Genomic DNA, 22792 nt, shown 5'->3' on the forward strand with positions numbered 1-22792 from the left:
AAAATTAACAAAATATATTGATTAAATATATCGATTTATTCTTTTTTGTTTAATATTAATAATAGGAAAATATAGTTTTCAGTTTTTGAAATGTCTATAAATAAAAAAAAAATATAAAATTATAAATAAATAATATATATATATATATATATATATTATTACAATATATTTTGATATTATAATTAATTGGAAAATAATAACTCGTCGAAGAATTTAATAGTCGTTCGAGACAAAATCATCATTGATTAACTGATTATCTTCCTCTATTTCTTCATTTTCTTGAATTCGACAAATCGATAGGATATTATATATAGCATTTGGAAAAGTGGACGTTGGACCGAGAACGTGCAATCGTACATCGCATTTTTCCAATGTATATTTCCATTTTAATTCAGTGCGTTGAGGAAGTATCATCTCCTAATTATTAAAAAATATTGAATTAAAATTTAACTATTACATTGATATAATTTAAAAAAAAAATATTAACAAACCTGAAATTCATTAACTGTGCAACCAAGAACACGTTCAGCTGCATCTCCGAATAATCGACAACCAATAAGATATCCTGTACTGTCTCTTAAATTGACTTTTAGATTAAGGCTCATTATATTTAAAGGCACGCGAGTTCCGTTGCCTGAAGGACATTCGAGATTCATACACGAATCTCGATTATCAGGAATGATTTTTTTACATAAAGCACTAAAAAACACGAACTATTAAAAAATACTGAAGAAAAAAAGGAAAAAAATGCACTAACCATCTTATAGATATTATTCCAGGATTTAAATTTTCCACATTTATATCCATTACGTAAGCTTTTAAAATCGTAGCAAATTGAATTCTTTCTCCCTGTTTTGATTTTTTGTTTAGCTTTTCCGAAATTTCTTGAATAGTCATAACATTCGTAATCGTATCCGCTAGAAAAATAAAAAATCAAATTATTATAATTTTTGAAATCAAAATATTAAAAAGATATAAAGCAATATAAATCTCAATAAAAAATGATTCTTCTTATATATGCTTACGATTTGGTGTCACAAAATTTCCGGACATAATATCATGTTCGTAAAATTGTACCGCGTTTCTTATAGCCGTAGTTTGCGATATATTTGGATTTTCGGTAATCATCGTTTTTCTAGCTAGAAATTTATAAACGAAATCAGAAAAAAATTAATTATAAAATTATATGAAAACTTTTTCTTCAAATTTAATTTTTTCAAACAACCTGTAGATAGAACAGTTTTTTTTTTAAAATTGTCGTATGTGATACGAACATCCACAAGAAGGAGTACAGTACGCTTAGGTTCCCATAAACCTGCCTTTTCGATCCATTCATCTTCCCAAAGCATTAAAGACACTACTTCGTCCGTGGATCCGTCTACTGCTTCAAAATTACGGAACTTTATGTCCCTGCCATCACGTGTCATCACATTTCGAATATCACTGATCTATAATACGAATTTTACGAATTATAATTTTTGAAGTAAAAATATAAATATGATATAAAAACAAAAATTTCGAAATATCTCAAATATTTCAATTCAAAATATTTTTTTTATAAAATTACAGAAAAATTCTTAAAAAATCTTTTTTTACGTTTCAAACAATATTAATAAAAATAAATATAAAACAAAATTTTTATCAATATCCTTAGGTGATTTTCAAATATAAAACATACAAAGGTAACAACCACCAAGATGTCGACATATTGATCGCGTAGCGCTTCTAAGTTCTCAAAAATGCTTTTCAAAGTTCGTAGTCCGTTCAGATTCTTAATCGGGAGCATCAGCAAAGGTTCATATTTTGCGCGTGTTGGTGCATCATGAATTTGCACTAACGCGTTGCCCTCGTTTACGGTCAAGCTACATGCGCTGGACACCCACGGCATGAAAAGTTCATTTCTGTCTTCTGGACGACGCGCGATTACTTTTGGATTAATTACCTCCACTGTAAGTCAGTTTAATTTAAATTTATATGTGATTTAATTTAATATGTGTATAAAAAGTATAAGGAAATCAAAACGTAAAAGAATAATCAGAAGTTATTAAATTAAAAGAAAGAAAAAGAAAATACACAAAGTAATTCAAGTTTAAAATAAATTTCAAAAATAATATTCAAATTCAAATATTTTACATTCAAATTAAATTCAAATTCAAATTTATATATAATAAAAATATCTAACATTTAAATTTGATTCCAATTTTGAATTTAAATTATATTTGATAATTTAATTACATGTATTATTATTTTTAATTTATTACAAACCTACGCTACCAATATGAAAATTGGAAAATAATTTTCTAACAAATTGTATACTGCCCCATATAGTTACATTTATAGAATCCTCTATAGAATCACGTAACGTAAATGTCCATACACTTCGATCGCCATTGTTAACTGTAATTATTATAATTATAAATTAATAAAATTATATAGATATCTCATAAAAAACTTTGTCATTTTTATACAAAACTTTAAATAATAATTTAAAGAAAAGAAAAAATAAAATTCATACATCTTGTTCGTGTAGCATCAATCGTTTTCATATTGAAACTATTTACAATTATTCCAATTACAAGTGCATTTTGCGTACCAGGTTGTAAAGATTTTAATGCTTGTTTATACACTCCTGACATTTTCAATTTTATTTTAATTTAAATTATATTTATTTATAAACTATATTTATTTATAACTATATATATTTATCTATAATCTTTAAATTTATATTTTAATAAATTGAAATTCCACTTTGTTCTTGATACTTTATTTCTGGAATAAATATAAAATAATTTTTACCGCCGTTGTTGCCAATATTTTAAAATTTAAAGTATTAATTTTTTGCGTATTTAATTTTTCTAAATTATTTTCAATATAATTTTTATTTTGATTATTTTTTTGAACCATTAATACAAATAAAATATTTTATTATATTTCTTGATAAAGTCATTATTAAATATAAAAATATGAATAATTCTAATAGCAAATATTAAAATATTATTATGAATCAGGCCTAAATGTTTCTGTTCAAATGTTGGTAATTCTGTTACTGATGACACTTGATTCATTTTCATTGACTAGTGACGTCGGTTTATGGGAGGTGAATATTTGTGCGAAGTTTATGATTTAAGACATTTTTAAAGATATTACAAGTGCTAAGATTTCATACAACCATGGCTGATAACGAACAGAAGGCAATGCAATTATTAGTGGAGGCTGAGAAAAAGTTAACATCTTCAAAGGGTTTCTTCGGTTCGCTATTTGGGTACGTTTATGACATCGATTTACTTGAACTCGTCCACTGCTAAATCTGCAATCTCAATTTGTATTATTCATTTACTTTGATTTATAATTAAAAGAAATATAATATTCTTTTTCTTTATTAAAATAATTCATTTTTTTATATATTTTTGCTTAACCGTTCAATAGAACATTCACTTCTACGCATTTGCACATATATACTTGTATATGTAACAGTTTCTATTGACTATATAGTATATTAAAAACTAAATTAAATCGAAACACATGAAAATATTTATTATCTTTTAACTATTTTAATAGTTTAATGTATTAATATTTTACACTCATTTTTTATTATATTCCTACTTTTAAATACAATATTTGCTACTTGATGACTTCTAATATCTGTTTTTTTTCATATATCATTTATGTTTCTTATATATATATAAAATATAAGTTATTAATATATTATTGTATATTTTTATTATTTATATTACTATTATATTTGCTTATAGAGGATCATCAAAGTTTGAAGAAGCTGTAGAATGTTATCAACGTGCTGCAAATATGTTCAAAATGGCAAAAAATTGGAGTTCTGCAGGAAGTGCATTTTATGAAGCAGCAGAGTTACATGCTAAAGCAGGCAATCGTCATGATGCAGCTACTAGTTATGTAGATGCTGCTAATTGTTTTAAGAAATCTAATATAAATGGTATAATAATAGTGATATATATTTCTAAAAAGATAAAAAGTATAAATAAAAATATAAATTTATTATTTTATATCTTTTTTAGAGGCAATCAGTTGTCTATTAAAGGCAATTGAAATTTACACTGATATGGGTCGATTCACAATGGCAGCCAAACATCATCAAAGTATAGCTGAAATGTATGAAAGTGAAGCTGTAGATCTTGAGAGAGCAGTTCATCATTATGAGCAAGCTGCTGATTATTTTCGTGGAGAAGAGAGCAATTCCTCTGCAAATAAATGTCTTTTGAAAGTTGCACAGTATGCTGCACAACTTGAAAATTATGAAAAAGCTATTCAAATTTATGAACAAGTAAGTTAAACAGTAAGAACAAGATTTCTAACATTATTTTAAATAATTGCTGAAAAAGAAAAGATTATCAAGTTCTGTTTTTTATAGGTTGCATCTGCATCTTTAGAAAGTTCTTTGTTGAAATATAGTGCAAAGGAATATTTTTTCCGAGCGGCGCTATGTCATTTATGTGTTGATGTATTAAATGCTCAGCATGCAATTGAACGTTATCAAGAACAATATCCTGCATTCCAAGATTCTAGAGAATACAAATTGATAAAGGTATAAGATATAGATTAAAAGATAATAAGTTTTTTTATTTAAATGTTATGAAACTTTTATATATTTGAAAAAAATTCGAGATAATTTTTCGATATGGTTTTAATTAGAGATATTTCAATTTCAGACGTTAATAGAACATATCGAGGAACAACAACTCGAAGGTTTTACAGAAGCAGTAAAGGAATATGATTCAATTTCACGATTGGATCAGTGGTACACAACAGTATTATTACGTATTAAAAAGCAAGTTGACGATAATCCAGATCTGCGCTGATCGGTTGTTCCTACTTTGTGCTATTTTTTGTCGATGATATTATTAATCCAATTCTATATGTATTCTTTTTTAAGTCATATCCTGCTTTCAGTGGAACTTGTAAAGTAGTTTCGTTTTTGTACCCAAATATATTTTTCATAACATCTCCTTGCTCTCTTGGCAACTATTCATCATTTAAGTTATCATGGATTCATAGAATATTGTCATTAAAAAACATAAAGAAAAAAGAGAGAAATGAACTTCAACTATTCTACGATCATTAGTAGTTAATTTAAAATGCCCATATAGAAGGCATAAAATTAAACATAGAGATAAATAATATTTAAACTTTGTTGAAATTGTCACATTTATAAATATATAAATAGCTTGCCAAAAGCTACAGCTTGTGCAGTTTCATTTTGCAGCATGTAATTGCAATTAATTATTCAATCAAAAATAATTTGTTTATTCATTAGTCAGTAGATGTATAATTTTATATATATAATATTTTTAAAATTTGTTAATATTTATTAGTAATTTGAAATAATTATTAACAATAACAATATATATATAAATACAATATATAAAAGATTTTATAGTTACCGAAAAACAGTTATAAATTATGTTACTTTCAATAACAATATCATTCGATTCTGTATCTATGTTTCACCAGGAATTGTTATAACAAAATGATAGATCGTCAGTTATCTTTACACTGCCAGAGTATCAGAATAACGAATATGGTATGCATATTGTAATCTTTGAGAAATGATGTATTTTGTATGTTATATTGAATTTTCTTGTTTTTCTTTTAAATCTTAATTTCTACAAAATTGTATTTAAATTACAATTTAAAATTTTAATTTTATATATATATAATACCATTTCTTTATTTTATAAAGAGGATGAAACATATTGTTGAAAACTGAAAATGACGGTGCATTTAATTGCAAATATCATAACATCTTATTTTTGTTTTATTAAAATTAATATTTGTTCATATTCTTCCATTGTTGAAAATTAATTTTGTCATTGTATATTTGTATTTAGACATAGAATTGAAATAACATGTATTAGTGATTAAAAATGCGATAAATATTGTAAAAAAACTATTATTTATTTTAGTTAATTTATTGTTATTTAACAAATTGGATTGTGAATTTGCTACAGCATTTTATATTTAAAACAAATTGTATTGTTTGAATATATATTTACGAGATATATACATATATAAATATTCCATTGTTAAGTAGGGATAAGTAATAAAAATTTTTGCATGCACAGAAAATAATAAAGCATGCATTTCATAAATATTATGAAAAAAAAACAATTTTTGATGCACATAATTAATATTGCGTTATTTCCATTATGGAATAGTTTTGAATTGTAAAAAAAATTCAATAAAAAAGAATCGCAGGTAGCGAAAAGTAATGTTTAAATTATATACTCTTCTATATCTTCTTTAAATATATATTACGAAATATATTAATATATGTACAAATATGTTAATATATTAATTTAATAATTATTTAATAAGTAATCAATAATTTATTCGTCAATGTACGATCAATATTTCTTTTTTTAGGATTTGAGGATAAACGACATTTAGATTCAAAATTGTATCTTAGTTAATTGTAGATATTATGCTGCGTATTAGATTTTTTCGAAATTCTGAAAACAAATATAACTTAAATAATTTAGACATCGTCATTTAATAAGATTGGGAAAAAATGACTTTTAATGATGCGACTTTAATTTTAATGAATTTGACGTTGTGATGTGAAAGTGCGTAATCAATCATTTTTAATTTTTTTTTTTTTTTTTATAAGAAATCACTTAAAATTTAATTCTTATTTAATTTATTCAAATAACGTAATGGAAAAAGTTAATATGTACGTATGATATGGATACTCTGGATTTGTATTTCTTTACCAGAAAACGCAGAAATTTGTTTTTATCATTCATATAAAGATTTATTTATATACACATTTATGTATCTTCTCTATTTGCTTTCTGATGATGAAAGTGAAATTATTTTACGATAATAGAAACTCATATATTATTAATTTATTTTGTTTTATATTATATGTAAAACAATGATTGCAGTGTCAATATTTAAGCAACAGCACTACGCAATAGATTTCTTAGTATATAGCAATTAACATGCTTAAAAAAACTACACGCTTGTAATAAATGATAAGTCTATCATACCACGCAAAAGATATTTAAATCATTTTATAAAGTGCTGTAGTCGATATTTAAATATTATATCGAAACTTTCTAAATTATGGAATGTTAATAAAATAAACGATATAATAGTGCTCTACTTTATTTAAAAATATCATAAGATTTAATTGTATGAAACATGTATAACTTTCTTTCAATATAATATTTAAACATATATAAAATATATATCTACATATTATATAATGGATAAATATGATAGTGTTTTCTTCGCATTGTACACATAGATAATTGCAAATTATGATAGTATTACTTTGTAAATAAAAATAATTGAATACAAAGCTTAGTGTTTATATCATGAATCATTATATTTTTAGTTCATAAATTAAAATAAAATTAAAAATTATTAAAATTTATAGAAAATAAAATATTTGCCACAGTATTATAAAATCAATTTTAAATATAATAACCGCTAGTGTTTAATGTGTAATATGATTGGTTCATATAAAACTCATATTTCTAATAAATTGTGCATATTGTATTATTTGAAATATTAGTTATTAATATTATAAAATTAAAATACAATATAATATAAATTATATTGAAATAAAAATCAAAAAATCATGATTATTTTCCAAAATTGTATTGAAAATTTCAACCAATACGTAATAAGCGCTATAGGAAAGTGGTCTTCCTCATTGGAAGAAAGTATTTTGATATGCACACACACATACTTCTTGTCAAGAATGCGGTCAGTGAACTGCTGGTCTTAATATTTGAATATCGATTAAAAACAATTACATCCTCAAAATATCTAAAGTGAATGGATAAAAAATTAAATAAAGAAAACCATATAAATATCGTATCGTAATTATACTAACTTTTACATATTCTATTTCAATTATATTTTTTTCATTTTATACACAATTCTTATTTGAAAGGCAGTACTTCACGTACGAATGCTCGGAGATTGCTCGTTCTAATAGATGTGCTGTGAGCACTGCTTTCGATTACTCCGTTTTCTTTACAAATCATTTTCTTGATTAATTTCAACTATACAACAAAGTACAGAAACAAAAAAATTTTGTTTCTGTTGTGAATAATTAAGCCCCGGATCATCGAAATAGCAAGAGAATCTTGCTTTTAAATACATTTATCTTCGGACAGGTGAGCGACCTATTTTTTGCAAACTATGTCTAAAAAATAATTTTTTGCTCTTGCTTATCGTAAATTTCTTCGAAAATTTAATTTGACTATTTTGTATTACTGTTTTTTTGCTTACACACGCTTGATAATGTAAATTAAACCAATAATATCGCGGGCAATCTTTGGCACCTCAGTCACCTATTTTATAGGTTGGGTATATAATCTCGGCGAAGTGAAAGTACGTAATAATAGTCTATTAAAGAGAAAGGATTGAAGATTGTACAATCGAATGAAGATGCACATTGTCAACGTTTTTTTACGGCGAACATAGCAACCAGAAATTTGTATGAACTTTATTTTCCATTACATTGGTACCATCTGTATTCACTTTAATTAAACGTATCTTGAAAAATTTATGACGAAACATAATTTTAATTTTATTTTTTCACAATTTACGAAATATTTTATATTATTATGTTAAATAATTATTTTAATATAATTTTTCATATAATTTTTGTATATATAAAATTTTTATGTACGTAAAAGTGCACAAATAGATTTGTAATAATATAAATGTTATTACAGAATGGCACGTGGGCAACAGAAAATTCAATCACAAGCCAAAGCAGCTGAGAAAGCTGCAAAAGTAAAAAAACAACAAGGACATAGTGCTAATGAGCAAAAAAAGGCTGCACAGAAAGCTTTAGTTCATGTGTGCATAGTTTGTAAGGTTAGTATGTTATTTATTTTTTATTTTAAATTTTAGAATTTCTAAAATTTAAGAAATAATGATCTATTTATAGGCACAAATGCCAGATCCAAAAACATATAAACAACATTTTGAGAATAAACATCCTAAAAATGATTTACCAGAAGATTTAAAAAATATATGAGAGTAACATGTTGCACAAGCATGCAGGTTGGGATGGAGAAAAAGCAACAAAAAAATTATTACAAATGACAAAGTGATATAGTTCAACATTCAACTATTAAATAGTCACAAACAAGAAAAATAAATTAAATCTTGTTAGTGTTTAAAATGAACTATCGCACAGTTAACAATTGAATTTTTGTGCACAGCTCCAAATTGTAATATTATTGATAATTCATTTGTAAAACAAAATTGTTCATTTTTTTCCAAAGATACTCAATAATGTTCATCTAATACATGATCACTAAGTTTTCATTTGATTGAAACATGTATATTGTTAAAAAAATAAAGTTAATCAATTTAGCAGAATAATTTACAAATGTTCATGCATACTTTAATATTACAGGCAGTAAAAAATATTTATTGTATTTTTCATGAGTAAAAAAAGAAAAGAAATGAAAGAAAAAAATATATGCCTATGCTTTTATTCAAATTTAAAATTAGAGAATAGTAATAGAAAAGATTATTTGCAAAAAATAAGAAACTGCCATTTTTTATAGTGTTTCTGCCAATTATTCTACCAATAATAGTATTAAATGTGTAATATTATAACATATATATAATTTTCTATATGAGTATTTGATCATTAAGTTTTCATTTATTTGTGCTTAATTATATAATTAATTAATATTAATTTTTATAAGCAGATAATAAGAATGACGATAAAATGAAATTTGATATTAATTTTTTCATAAAATTAAATTTTATTATTTTTTATTAATATTAATATTTAGTGCTATTTTTTGCAATATTTTTGCATATTTTTTACTCTTTCATAGAGTGAATAATGATTATAATATGAATATTATGGAATGATTTCTTTTTTCCTGATTTGTTTCTGACTTATATTATTACATATTTGGTATTATACATGAAAAAAAACGTAGCAAAATACTATACAATCGTCGTATTTAAAAGAAAATATGTTATTTTTGATCATTTTCAAATATAATATATTATCTTAAAAATATCCTTTAAAAGTTTTTTATCTGAATCTTTATTGAAATTTTTCTATTGTTGTTTGATAGTAACTATTTTTAAATATTTTAACATATGTTTGATATAGAAACAGTCTGTATGTGAATTATGTAATTTGTTTTCAAAAAAATAATTATAAAATTTTATACTATAAACTATTATTTTGTTCAAATGATCTACAATTATCCGCATTTATCAAAAAGATTTTTAAACAATATTAGATTTAGATCTCTTAAAAAATAATAAATAATAAATATTCTAAAACATTTAATATTTTTCTCTTCCTTGTCTTAAAGAGGATTTCGCATTCTGTGTCTTTATTTTCAATAGCATAGTTTTTTGATAGAATGTTATAAAATTCATTTCTATTTCCTTTGTTGTTGAATCAGACTTTTATCTATTTAAATTCCTCTGCTTTTGCTGAGCGAGTCGTGTACATATTAGGTTGCGAGATCATCATTCTAAAAATTGTAAAGTAAAACTGAAAATATTGTCATTTTGAAAGTATCATTTCAATTAACATGCTGTACTTGGTTTGTAATTATCAGCTAAAAGTATAAACAAGGAAAACAATAGTAATAGGAGAAAGATAAAAATAGGAGAATAAAAATTCGGGAATCTGCGCCATCTTTAGAGTGTCGTAGTAGATTCAATTTAAATTTAAACAAGAAAAATAAGAAAAGAATAAATATCATAGAGTAAGAATTGATTTATACCGCTATCTCCTGAATATCAAAACATCTTTCCTAAATCATTTAAAAGATGGTACTAATTTTTATTCTACTTTATCTTGTCTTTGAAGAAATGTCTCTAGCATTCGAATGATGACGTTAACAGTCATTTTTATTCTATCTCTTCTCCCACTATTTTTTGTTATTCTTTCTTTTTTTCTTTCGTTCTTTCTTTTTGTGTTTCATTTGCGCATTCTAAAGATGACGCTGATTTCAATAGATTTATCCTATCTCTATTCTTTTCTTACTATTTGCTTTCTTTATCTATATTTAAGTTTCATCTATGGCAATAGCATTGATTTTCGAGTTTTTACTTTATCATTTTTACTTCATTAATTTTTTCTTTGATTATATTTATTTTGCAAAATTTATATATTAAAAAAACTTCGATATTTGATAACTTTATTGTTTTTTTTTACTTAAAGAATATTTTTTTTTATTTATCGATAATTGAAAACGTCAATAAAAAAGTTTTAAATTTTTTCCTATTGTATAGAATTTTTTATCGCATTTTGCTGTTTATGAATCTTTATCAATAATTACAAGCAGGATTTCTAGCTGGGAAAGAAGTTACATCATGCTAAGTTCATGAAACTTGAGAATCTTATATATTGTATGGATCCATATTCATTTCTCAGTGTCATTCTGTTACAGCATACGATCACATTATCAATTATAAATTTTTTCCAATAGTTTCACGTGAATCGAAATTATTAAATAACTTTTATACTTGAAATTTTTTCGACAATTATAATTTTTTTGTTCTTTATTTTTATTATTCAAGAAACAACAGATTAACAACAGATTAAGAATATTCAAAAGGTAGTATCTCATGAAATCTTATATATATCAAAAATATTTCTCTATATTTCATTTTTTAGATATTTAAGTACATATATATCGTAGATTTTTTTTTATTATATCATAAAATAGAAGATAAAGGAAGTAATTCACGAAATATTTAATAGTTATAATTATTAATCAAGAATATGATGAAAATAGTAATGAAAGGTTTATTTTTATATAAAATTTGATAAAAAATTAATCGATCAAAATTCTATAAATATTTGGATAAAATTAAATAAAAAGGAAAATTATAAAATAAATATTTTAATTAATTAATAAATAATAAATCTGTATTAAAAATATAATATACCCAATGTAATATCTTCATATTATTTTACATTAAATTTAAATTGCGTTACAATTATATACTGACGCAATATATATTCCGATAATTTGTCACATTTTCGTAATAAATTAGTCATGATGATATATCATAAATAATAAGTGACTATATATTAAAATTCTGGATAAGAAGATATGTATAGATATTTAATTAACTGTATACTATTTTCATATCTATTTTATAAAAAAATATATTTTCTTTTTAATTAGAAACTTAATTACTTATCATATCATATATCGTTAAATGATAATAATAAAACTTTATATCAATTAATTTTTTAGAAATTAATAGGTTATAACCAACATAAATATTAAATCGAAAATAATCTAATTAGATTTCACCATTTTTTGCTTTTCGCAAATTTAGAAATAAAAAAAAAATTTTTTTACATTTTAGAAATGTAAAAATAACATTTCACTTTCGTTACACAAACTAACAGAACAATGGATTCTATATTTCGTACGAGATCGCTCGGTACGGCAGCCGAAGGCGTTCGAGATCAGTATGCAGATGGAAGAGCCGCTAAGGTGTGGGAAGTATTCATTGGCGACAAAAAGCAGAGAACTCAAAATTATAGAGATTTCTTAGTTGGTCTATTGAGAAATAAAGGATGCAAAAGGATTTTAGATGTGGCATGCGGGACTGGAATAGATTCGGTGATGCTTCTTGAAGAAGGTTTCGAAGTGGTCAGTGTTGATGCTTCGGATAAAATGCTGAAATATGCTCTTAAAGCTAGATGGGAACGTCGAAAAGAGCAGGCGTTCGATAACTGGGGTAAATATTATGACATATTGATGTTGATTTTGTTGTGATTTTTAGTATCATATTTATTTTATTTATCTGTGTTAAATTATCAATTTTGTTAAAAAATAAGTATAATGATTAAAAGTAAGCAAATCAAATCGTAATTATTTTCTTGATCGGCAATTTTCATCAGCGATTATTAAGAAGGTAAAGATTTTCATGATTAATAATTATTGTGATGTATTTTGATAAATAGGTCATGATCTTTATATATAACTGAATATTTCATCGTTATTGAGAAAAATATATACGTAAAAGAATTATAAATGCATTATTGTGAAATCATAGATGAAAGTTCATTAAAGTTCATCAAAATTGAAGCATATTAAGAAAAGAAATTGAAACGTTAATTTTTTTTATTGTTAAAAAATAATAATTATCACGATCACATATTAGATTCTAAAGCATATTTTGTTCTATTTTCTTTTAATTTTTTCACCAAGGATTATACCAAATTCTTTCTAACCTAACTTTTTTTTTATTACACTTCATTTATTCAATAATTCGGAAGTGATTTTTTTTTTATTTTTTTTCATCGATTTCTTTTTTATTTTTTTATATTTTATAGTAATTGAAGAAGCAAATTGGTTGACTCTATCAAAAGACATTCGTCATTTGTTAAGAGATGGATTTGACGCGGTAATCTGTTTGGGAAATAGTTTTGCTCACATGCCTGATACGTTTGGCGATCAACGAGAGCAAAGGTGAAGATGATACTTTTATTTTATTATTAATTAAAAAAATTGAATTTAATGTTTTTATTGAATGATAAAACAGGCAAGCGTTACTAAATTTTGAACGCTGTGTGAAACCTGGTGGCTTATTATTAATCGATCATAGAAATTATGATTTCATTATCGAGACTGGTAATATACCTTCAAAGTGTATATATTATAACGTGAGTATATTTTTCGAAAAGAATTCGTTGAAATGTCAAAATTTTTAATTTTCTTATTAAAAAAAATATTATTTTTTTATTTCAGAGTCAACATATGACAGATATTAAGGCGTCGGTATTATTCGTTTCTGGAAAACCTGCAATTGTTACTTTAGATTATATCATTACGATGGATGAAGGAGAAGACGAAGATGAACAGCAAAAGCAAATCAGTGAATTCAGATTGTCTTATTATCCTCATAAACTTAACGTATTCACGGAGATATTGGACGAAGCATTTCATTATAGAGCCAAGCATACTATATATGGGGATTTTAAAAATTTGGAAGAAATAAAAAATGCTGGTTTTTATATACACGTGATGGAAAAGCCGATATAAGTGCATTTGAGAGAATTGTTTTGAAGTTTGAATCTTATAAAACTTTAATGCATCTTATGATATAAATATTATATTCTTTTTATTTTTGTTATTTATCTTTATATTTACTTTTATATCGATTTTAAATATTTTAATTCCACCTAGACTGATTTTCAAGATCTTTTTTAATTTTTTTATTTTATACACTTATATTTTGTTTTATCTTTGTCTTTTTTTTTTTTTTTCATTATATACGATGTATCATAAAATAGTTGTAATAATGTAAAAAGAAAAATCAAAAGAAAAAATTATAATTGATTAACAAAAAAAACGTTCAAGTTTTAATCTTTTTTTTATTATAAGTTCGAAAGCAGCTTTCTTTTGAGTATTCTAGCCAGGCTTCGTTCGATGCTACAATTTGATCTCTCGACGATACAATTTTTCATCTTTTATTTTATATATTTTTTCTGTTTTTCTTTTTTTTATTTATTTTTTGTTTCGGTGGTTTTTTTTTTGAGCGGTCGTTGACGCCGATTCGTGAACCTCGACTCCTTGATCTATCGCTGTTTTACAAATCCATTCGAACGTTCCATGCTTCGCAAAATAAAATTGGGAAGACTAGTGAACGTAAGATCATGGGAGATTCGAAGTTTCAATTAGTCTTTATGGTTAATACTTAATTCTATTCGTTCGCGAAACGAAAAAATCCTTAGACATTCAAACCTTAACATTATAACCTCAACGTTGACATTTCGATTCGATCATTATTCACCGACATCGTTCGAATATCATTTAACCATAAAATTTACTGTTTTTTCTTTAAAAGTTATCTACTATATATGAGAATCTATATATAAATTGTTTAAACGTTATTTACATATTTTATAGGGACCACAGATAATGTTATAGTTTGGAAAATGTTTCAAAGATCGATAGAAAGTATCCTTTAAATAATCTTGATCAGAATCAGTTATTGATTCAAGAAAATCGATATTTACACAATTTATTGGATTCGTCAATACAAGATTTCGAGATTATTCCAGCAAGATACGATCGAATCGAAAAATCATCACAATCATAAGCCATTTTTTTTTCGAATGTATAGTTTTCAATTTTCATTCGATGTCTTCTCGAGGTTTTGTCGATCGAAATTCAAGGAAATATCTCGTCGTGTATTTCGAGCGTCGACGATCGCTCGAACTGAAAACAACAACAAGAACGTGAACGCGGCGAGGAGCGTTCGTGTAGGACCATTCGTTTGTCGCATTTCGTTTCTGGCTCGCGTCGAGATCGCACGATCGGATTTTCACGAGAGTTGGCAAACAGCTCGACTGCCATCGATTCTCTATCACCACGAAGATCGATCGTATCATATTGTATTTTTATATTAATCATTGATATTTTAGTATTGTTTTAATAAATAAAAAAATGGAATTGCTAATAGTAAAAAAAAAAAAAAAACAGAAAAATAAAATTTTTAAGATTTTAAATGCGACGATCTGTCATTGTTTCTTATAAGACAGACGTTGTTTTTCGCGAAATAACGGTAAACAAAATTGATTTATAAAAGAAACGAAATTTTATTCCACAATGGTCAAGAAAGGTTATGTTCTTTATTTTAATTTCTATTATATTTAAAATTGTATAAGATAAAATATAGAAATTCATCAATTTGCAAATAAATTTTTTTTCAAAATATAAGAATAAGTTTGATCGATTCTTTGTGGCGTTCGATCATCAAAGAGTAATTTCCGGAAATAACAAGGACAGAATTTACAAGGCCGAGGACTTGATTACAGTGCAACGAATTGCCCATATAGAAAAATGGACGAAGTGTTATAGCAAAAATGTTTTTACCCCCCTCATCTTTCTTTTGTTCTAATAATAATCATAATAATGATCATATTAATAATCATAATAATATATATATATATATTTTTCTTTATTTCTTTGTTTTTCGCCGGATAGCTATTATATAGACTCTCTTAATCATTTTCACAAAAATTTCGATCACGGCTTCTTTGATCGTCGCTACGATCATAGTCGTCGTCGTAATTTTTCTTTCTTTTTCTTTTTTTTATCTTTGTTTTTCAACAAAAAAGAAGTATTCTCGCTTGCGTTTTTTTTTTTTTTTAATTTTAATTTTAGAAAAAAAGATTAAGAGATTAATTTCAGAGCAAAATTGGCTTCCGCTTGTTTCGTTTCTTTCGGAAATTGGAAAAATCCATTTAAAGTTTTTTTTCACGAAACGAAGGAGCGAAAGTTTCACAAAGAAATAAAGACGCGGTAACGTTACGAGTGCGTAAACGCGTCGTTGACGAATGAAAGTCGACGACGACGACGACGACGACAACGACCCGTGTCGCGACGCTCTCTACTCGAGCACGGCGATAATCCGTTATTGCAAAGTAGCTGATATATAAAAAATCGTAATATCACATGTTTATCATCTTCTTTTGTCGCGTTGTCCGTTCTCGCGGCATCACATCCGACAATGACCCGCTTTGTCGGCGTTTTGACACGACATCAATCGCGTTTCTTTATCTCCGCCATTTTCGATTCTCTTCGATTATCTATCGATAGATAAATCGATCGAGACACTCGTGCGTGCATTGGAAACAAACGTATTGGAGAAAAGCGTTGTCGCGATTGCTAGAGACGCGGATCGATCCACGCTGATCCAACGACTCCAATATGGCGGACCGATAAGTCGATTCGTCCATCTCGATGTTTCACGACGTTATCAATTTCGTTCGAGTTTCGTCGTTTCAAAACTTGATTTGTTGCGAATGCTCTCCTGGAATGTTTCTCACGGAATACCGTTTTACGGAAAATGGAATGTAAATCGGGGAATGTAATGAAACCGATATGGTTTTTCGAGGAGATTGAATGTTGTCAGTCTTCGATATTTTCGATGCAACGGTTTACCGAATCTTTGGTGATCGACTTATAGTCACCAATGGAGACGTTTCACGAGGACACGTGCGCGAGAAAAACGAGCTTCCGGTAAGTGCAACAAGAGCAAGCAAATCTTTCCACGATTCCAATATTCGATATTAGAATATTCGAATTTCTGATTAATATATATATATATTTTTTTTTTTTTTTTTTTTTTTTTTTTAGGAAAACGAAAAAATAAAGTTTTTCTTCTTTTTTTCCGAGGTCAATTGTCCCGAATACAACAAGTATAACGAGTATGGCTCGGAATCGCGGGTCGATCGACCGGACAAACAACGTTAAAAAGAAGCAAAACGCATCGTTCCCGACGATAATCTTCGATCGACGCGCGTCACCTGTCGCAAACGTTTCAACAGCATGTTAAACTTTCACATTCGTTTTAAAGTGTATAGAAACTACGATAGAGCCAGCTATATCGTCACCGCCGCTAAAACCTAATTAACAATGTCCTCTCGTAACTCTTCGATAATTTCGATATTTTTTTTTTTTTTTTTTCACATATATTTTGCTTTCTTCTCGATAACATCGTGAAATTAAAACTATTTCTGCATCTTTCTTGTACGCTCTCTTTTCGCCTTTTCACTCTCCATGCATACACAAACACACAGACGTACTCTTGCATACTCTCTTTCATTTTTTTTTTTTTTTTTAGTCAGCCCTATTTAATATGTATAGTATTTATTTACACGCATAAATATTCCCGTCAGCGCGTTTGCCCATGTTCCCTTCGTTTTTTTTTTTTTTTTTTTTTCTTCATTTATTTTCATTTCGAATCGTCGCGGATCAGTTGAAGGATATCAGCTCGGTCTCGACGATCCGTAGTTCCGTTTAATCCGTGTTCGTCCCTCTATTAATCCCTCGAATTTAAATATTGCATCGCGCGAATCGAATATTATTTATTTATTTCAATTAAAAAGCAATTTTTTTATTTGATTTAATTTGCAAAATTTATAAGTAAATTTTTTTTTTTTTTTTTTTGTTACGAATCGATAGAAGTAAAGAAAAGTAAACGCGTTTCACCTAAATCTGCCGTGTTTACTCTGGATCGTCGAGATTCCGTTTCATGTTTAACGTACATGAGGGGAATCGCGGCTTGGATAAATGATATTATTAATAATATTAAAAGCTCTTCTCGCATCAGTTCGTCTAGATATGTCGGCTTAAGCTAACGAAATATATATATATATATATATATACTTATATATATATATATATATATATATATATATATTTATTCAGAGGCTTATTCAATTAATCGCGATTTTTTTCTATTCGTGAGATCAGTACTTTCCATCTTTGATTGTCCTTCATAAATTGTGTGTTTTATTCGTAGTTCTTTCTCGAGGCGACAGCAACAGAAATACAACACATATATATGTATTTTATATCTGTGATCAAACTGTAAAATCTATTATATCTTCTTTTTTAATTTTTACAGTACGATTGTGAAAAGTTTTTATGTTTAAAAAAAAAAAAATACAATCTGTCCTTGTTCTTTCTCTCTTTTTTTAAACCACAGATGATAAAGAGATATCATATTATTTTGCAAAATAATAACACGAGAAAAAGCATATATGTCTCAATTTCAATATGAAGAAAGCGAAGATATCAGGTTTCGCCGTGTGACCACGGATATAACTTCTGTCGATCCGTTTGTCCATTTATGTATGCGTGTATATGTATGGATGTGAATGTTGTTGTTCGCTCGAGTGGAAATTTTGTTCGAAATGGAACGCTGCGCCGAAAAATCGAGAAAGAATTAAACCGAAACGAAACATAAATAGTATGCTAATTCTTTTTCTATTTTTATTTTTTTTTCTCTTTCTCTCTCTTTTTTCTCGTTGCAAACGCGTTGACACGAATCACGCGTCACTTTTCATCCTTGCTTGCTATATATATATTTTATATATATATATATATGTATGTATGTATGTATGTATGTATGTATGTATGTACGAATATATATACACGCGTCGTAGTTACAAGTATATATATATATATACACCTAATATTGCTGTTGGCTTTTTCGTGAATGCCATGTGAACGCGGGATTAGGTCATGTTCTGCAATGTAACAAATTGTACGGAATCTTTAAATTTTCATAAATGGTTTCAGACACGTCTTCATCATAGTCACAAAAGCTGCATACTTCGAATTCGGTCAAAATACGAGCAGAATTTTTTTTTTTTTTTTACTTATTTATTCTTATATTTTCTTTCGCTTTCTTTTCTTAATTTTTTTTTTTTTTTAATATTTAATATTTGTCGTGTATTTGTCGCACAAGAATGCAGCCATTCGAGGCGTGGCCGAATTGACTTTTAAACAATTTATAATTGTTTATCACGTCGCGTCTCGGAATTATTTCGAGAACCATTATCAAATGAAACGTCTTTGTTTTGGATTTTATCTTATTTATTTATTTCTTCCTCTTTCCATTTTTTCTTTCTTTTTTTTTTTTTTTTAACGCATCGAATGATAAAGCTGAGGCAACGAGGAGGAACAATAACGTTCAATAGGCTTAAAAAAATAAGGATGATTTTTTTGGCGGTAGCTTCTAGGCACCTACGAGAACTTTTTCCTTTTCTTTTCTTTTCTTTTTTGTTTTTTTTTTTTTCGATATACTTTGAATTCTTCTTCATTACATACAGCTTTATCTTTGAATAACACGATAATATTTTCTTCAAGACGTTTAAGAGGATGATGGTCCACGAATCGTTTTACAAACGAGATCTTCTCAAAAGAGTAATGAGAATACTTTCTGAAGGGAAACTTACAAAATGTGACACGAGGGTGTAGACCTATAGGAGCACTTTTGATAACAATTTTTAAATAAATCTATACAAAAAGAAGAAAAAAGGAAAAATAAAATACGATAGATCAATTTTATATCTCTTACAAATAATATAAAAAAAAAAGGAAAGTCAATTAACAGTCTAAAAATAAAAATAATTTAATTTAAAACTTAATCAAGTTAAACTTAAGCAAGCACAGCCAGTATAGAAGTCAATAATAATCGATAAAAGTCGATAATAGTTCTCCTAAGATTCACTGCAACAAATTTTCTCAAAAATTTACATACTCGTAACCGATTGTGGTCACGTATGCACACCCACATACAATACACACGCGCTCATAAATATACACAAGCATACATGATTTACAATAAGACGGAACTATTGAAAAAAAAAAAAAACCATCGATCAACGTTTACGCGCTCGCCAATTCCTTTTTTGCGAAGTTATCGAATGGAATAAAAAAAAAAAATAAATAAAAAAAATTATGAAAAAAGGAAGAACATGATGTAGCGATAGCGAAGCAATGATAAAATATATTTTTATTTCGAGTCACGGAGTTCGACTGTGTAAAAATTAAAAAATTAAAACGCGATAATTACCTTGCGATTCCCTTTCTATATCATCGATCGATTTTTCAAAACTTTTTTACATTTACTGCTTAACCGACAAATTCAACACGTTTCGGGCAATTATAGAATTTCGCTGAAATCGTTGTTTGTTAGAGAATTGGAACGTTTATCAAAAAATTATTTTTTTCGATAGAACGAATCGAAAATTGATCGAGAATTAATTTTTAGTTTTTACCTAACCTCATTTTCACTTTCTCCGTCGCTCCTCCTGTTATTTCCTTTCCAAATTATTTTTTTTTATCATTCATCTTCACACACTTTTTTCCTTTCGTTTATTTCTTGTTTTCTTTTGTTGTTGTTGTTGTTGTTGTTGTTGGTTGTTAATGTTACTTAAAATCTATCGCGCTCAATCACAAATCTAGCTGAGATCCCCTAAAGATGCGTGTAAACCTACGATTACAGTGTGTGGTTAACCTTACATGTTACAACGTGAGTATTTTGAATGTTAATTTTTCATTCTCCCGTTTATAACGTTTCGATGTTTCGAAGAAGCCGTCGCAAGCAGTATATAATTCGATATACTTTTTTGTGTTTTTCTTTTTTCTTTGATACTTTTTTTATTTTTTAATCGCTTGTTTTTGGCCATGCAAAAATATGCCAAAATTTTGTATATAGTAGCGGGACCGTTTTCGTCGGCACGCTTTTTTCCTTACATTATCTTCGTTTTCTTTTTTTTTTCTTTCTTATTTTTTCTATTCTGTTTCAATCAAATTTTCACTTTTTTCTCTCAGAATCAGGCTCATCCTTCGCGTGTACCGACGAATGCTCGCTAAAGACCAGACGCGAAGCGAGTAGCGATAATGCAGCATGTTTTTAAAATGTACACGGTGAAATTTTACAGATAAATTATGCTTTTACCGGTACACTCGTCTCGTTTTATTAAAGAGAGTTCGCTAAAATAGTCATTCTCCTTGTCTCAATCACTTGTCCAAACTTCTCTCATTTTTCGAACAATCACAAATTCTACAATTCTTGATTACTTTACTTCCAACAAATCGCATTCCATTTTCTAAAAAAAAAAACACGCGACTATCGCGTTATCATTTCAAAAGCTACACAACTACTTCCTTCTTCATCGTTGTTCAAATAGAACAACAACAATCTTATCGAACCGTGCAAAACCCTGTCAAAATCGTATCCTATTATAATTCCGTATAATTCTAATCTTTAAAATGAAAATATTCCATGAAAACGGCAATTCCTTCCTGCGATTCTCGCTAGAAGAAGATCAGTCTCGAGACGACCGCCCGGAACCTTAAGAACTTTCACAAGTACTCTCTGGGCCTGGGCGGGGGCCTCTTTCTGTCGGACCTATCGCTTCTATCTGTCGTTGTGGCGCTCTGTTCCCTATCGTCGGTGCACTCGAGCATCTGCGTCGTCTCTGTCGCTTCCGAAGGGCTGATCGGTTGACTGGCTAACGGTGCCAACGGTGCAGCTCCCTTGTTTCTCGATTTGCTTCTTCGTTTCCTCAATATCAAAGGTCCAAGAGGTGTACCGTCGTCCCCTCTCGAAGTAGTCGCCTGTGCCAGTCTTTCCAATAATTCCTTGCTCACTTCCCTCGAGGAAGTCTTGTAATCACTGTCCTTCAGCCTGTCCGACTGCGATTGATGATGATGATGATGATGATGATGGTGCTCCTGGGACTTGGACATTCTTTCAGTCGTTGTCCCCTGCTCCCTGTAAACTTCACCTCCGCTCGTCGAAGTGGACGTAGAAACCTTCTGCTCCCCCCCAATCCCTCCCGACGTTTGAGTGGCTTGCGAGCCTTGTTGGCAGCTCGAACCACCTGCCCCTCCTCCTCCTCCCTGTGGCTGGCCTCCTGATTGGTTCTGCGAGGAACCACCGTTCCCACCCGTCGAAAAATTATTGGTGCTCTTCTGCTGCTGTGGGCTGGCCGCGGGCAACCTGTTCATCAACGTTTGAAGCATATCCTCGATTTTTGCCAGCCTCTGGTTCACTCGTTGCACCTCCAGCTTTAGATCCACTTTCACCTCGAGAACAGCGGCTAGAATTTCGCGATCGTGACTCGGTTGGGTCGTGATCAATCCGTCATCGTAACTTTCCAATCGACGGAGCTGAAGTTGTTTCGAGTCCGCGACATTTTGTTGCTGTTGTTGTCCCTCTTTCGCACCTTCCGCGTCTCCCGTTTCCTCGATGGTGCCGCTCAACTTGCCAAACTTGGGAAACACTTTATTGCTGCCTGCACTAGAGCTGGGACGGGCGTCTCTCGCGCTTAAAGAACGTTTGAACGTATCCACCCCAGTTCCTGTCTCGCTTCCAGAGTCCAAGCTAGAGCTTCCTACAAGAAAAGAAGTGGGTGAGGTTATTTTGTTTATTTCACGATTCGATAAATTTAATAAAAAAAAAAAAAAGGAAATTT

General features: G+C 28.2%; 5 protein-coding genes and 1 long non-coding RNA gene across 19 annotated transcripts in view; 3 read left to right on the forward strand and 3 right to left on the reverse strand.

Moving 5' to 3' along the window:
* Positions 1-17: 17 nt before the first annotated feature.
* hdm (meiosis specific with OB domains hold'em) lies at positions 18-2794 on the reverse strand. Its single transcript, XM_012483927.3, has 8 exons — positions 2516-2794; positions 2266-2397; positions 1679-1947; positions 1226-1448; positions 1026-1139; positions 758-917; positions 492-699; positions 18-417 (listed from the first exon to the last, which is right to left on the reverse strand). The coding sequence occupies exons 1-8, from the start codon at positions 2634-2636 to the stop codon at positions 214-216; spliced, it is 1431 nt and encodes a 476-aa protein (XP_012339381.1). The 5' UTR covers positions 2637-2794; the 3' UTR covers positions 18-213.
* A 227-nt stretch (positions 2795-3021) lies between these two features.
* alphaSnap (Alpha-soluble NSF attachment protein) lies at positions 3022-6253 on the forward strand. The gene is made up of 5 exons (XM_003691863.3): positions 3022-3262; positions 3753-3949; positions 4032-4297; positions 4385-4558; positions 4683-6253. The coding sequence occupies exons 1-5, from the start codon at positions 3171-3173 to the stop codon at positions 4830-4832; spliced, it is 879 nt and encodes a 292-aa protein (XP_003691911.1). The 5' UTR covers positions 3022-3170; the 3' UTR covers positions 4833-6253.
* A 792-nt stretch (positions 6254-7045) lies between these two features.
* On the forward strand, positions 7046-9384 carry LOC100871179 (transcriptional regulator Simba1). Of its 3 annotated transcripts, none has more exons than XM_012483925.3 (4): positions 7718-8162; positions 8351-8485; positions 8727-8871; positions 8945-9384. In XM_012483925.3, exons 3-4 carry the CDS (start codon positions 8728-8730, stop codon positions 9032-9034), a joined length of 234 nt encoding a protein of 77 aa, XP_012339379.1. In that variant the 5' UTR covers positions 7718-8162; positions 8351-8485; position 8727; the 3' UTR covers positions 9035-9384. The 3 variants fall into 3 exon arrangements, with proteins under 3 accessions (XP_012339378.1, XP_012339379.1, XP_012339380.1); XM_012483926.3 differs by having other exon boundaries at positions 7724-8162; positions 8351-8512; XM_012483924.3 differs by lacking the exon at positions 8351-8485 and having other exon boundaries at positions 7046-8162.
* Positions 7125-8445, reverse strand: LOC147657996 (uncharacterized). The gene is made up of 2 exons (XR_015291379.1): positions 7877-8445; positions 7125-7809 (listed from the first exon to the last, which is right to left on the reverse strand). It is a non-coding gene; the product is annotated as an uncharacterized LOC147657996 (long non-coding RNA).
* Positions 9385-11376: 1992 nt separating the features above from the next.
* Positions 11377-14133, forward strand: Gnmt (Glycine N-methyltransferase). 2 transcript variants are annotated; one of them, XM_031915195.2, is made up of 5 exons: positions 11377-11603; positions 12410-12744; positions 13343-13478; positions 13552-13672; positions 13758-14133. In XM_031915195.2, exons 2-5 carry the CDS (start codon positions 12414-12416, stop codon positions 14049-14051), a joined length of 882 nt encoding a protein of 293 aa, XP_031771055.2. In that variant the 5' UTR covers positions 11377-11603; positions 12410-12413; the 3' UTR covers positions 14052-14133. The 2 variants fall into 2 exon arrangements, with proteins under 2 accessions (XP_031771055.2, XP_086761613.1); XM_086905487.1 differs by having other exon boundaries at positions 11406-11603; positions 12367-12744.
* A 230-nt stretch (positions 14134-14363) lies between these two features.
* eag (potassium voltage-gated channel protein ether a go-go) overlaps positions 14364-22792 on the reverse strand; it is a 73745-nt gene continuing 65316 nt past the window's right edge. For all 11 annotated transcript variants that reach the window (XM_003691855.4, XM_012483898.3, XM_031915191.2 and 8 more), the window contains one exon: positions 14364-22711. In XM_003691855.4, coding sequence (XP_003691903.1) covers positions 21678-22711 — 1034 coding nt within the window. In that variant the 3' untranslated portion in view covers positions 14364-21677. The remainder of the gene's footprint in view (positions 22712-22792) is intronic.

This window comes from Apis florea, unplaced genomic scaffold (genome assembly GCF_048593485.1).
Source record: "Apis florea isolate Af1SG1 unplaced genomic scaffold, ASM4859348v1 contig_2411_pilon, whole genome shotgun sequence".
NCBI lineage: Eukaryota > Metazoa > Arthropoda > Insecta > Hymenoptera > Apidae > Apis > Apis florea.

What these genes read in the sequence shown, in the direction of transcription:
- hdm (XM_012483927.3), bottom strand. Translation starts at nt 2,636, where the DNA reads ATGTCAGGAGTGTATAAACAAGCATTAAAATCTTTACAACCTGGTACG. An exon ending in TTTTCATATTGGTAGCGTAG is followed by an intron (nt 1,948 to 2,265) that starts GTTTGTAATAAA and finishes ACTGACTTACAG; the next exon opens with TGGAGGTAATTAATCCAAAA. An exon ending in GGAATAATATCTATAAGATG is followed by an intron (nt 700 to 757) that starts GTTAGTGCATTT and finishes CGTGTTTTTTAG; the next exon opens with TGCTTTATGTAAAAAAATCA.
- alphaSnap (XM_003691863.3), top strand. Translation starts at nt 3,171, where the DNA reads ATGGCTGATAACGAACAGAAGGCAATGCAATTATTAGTGGAGGCTGAG. An exon ending in TAAGAAATCTAATATAAATG is followed by an intron (nt 3,950 to 4,031) that starts GTATAATAATAG and finishes TATCTTTTTTAG; the next exon opens with AGGCAATCAGTTGTCTATTA. An exon ending in GAGAATACAAATTGATAAAG is followed by an intron (nt 4,559 to 4,682) that starts GTATAAGATATA and finishes TTTCAATTTCAG; the next exon opens with ACGTTAATAGAACATATCGA.
- LOC100871179 (XM_012483924.3), top strand. Translation starts at nt 8,728, where the DNA reads ATGGCACGTGGGCAACAGAAAATTCAATCACAAGCCAAAGCAGCTGAG. An exon ending in ATGTGTGCATAGTTTGTAAG is followed by an intron (nt 8,872 to 8,944) that starts GTTAGTATGTTA and finishes ATCTATTTATAG; the next exon opens with GCACAAATGCCAGATCCAAA.
- Gnmt (XM_031915195.2), top strand. Translation starts at nt 12,414, where the DNA reads ATGGATTCTATATTTCGTACGAGATCGCTCGGTACGGCAGCCGAAGGC. An exon ending in GCAGGCGTTCGATAACTGGG is followed by an intron (nt 12,745 to 13,342) that starts GTAAATATTATG and finishes TATATTTTATAG; the next exon opens with TAATTGAAGAAGCAAATTGG. An exon ending in CAAAGTGTATATATTATAAC is followed by an intron (nt 13,673 to 13,757) that starts GTGAGTATATTT and finishes TTTTTATTTCAG; the next exon opens with AGTCAACATATGACAGATAT.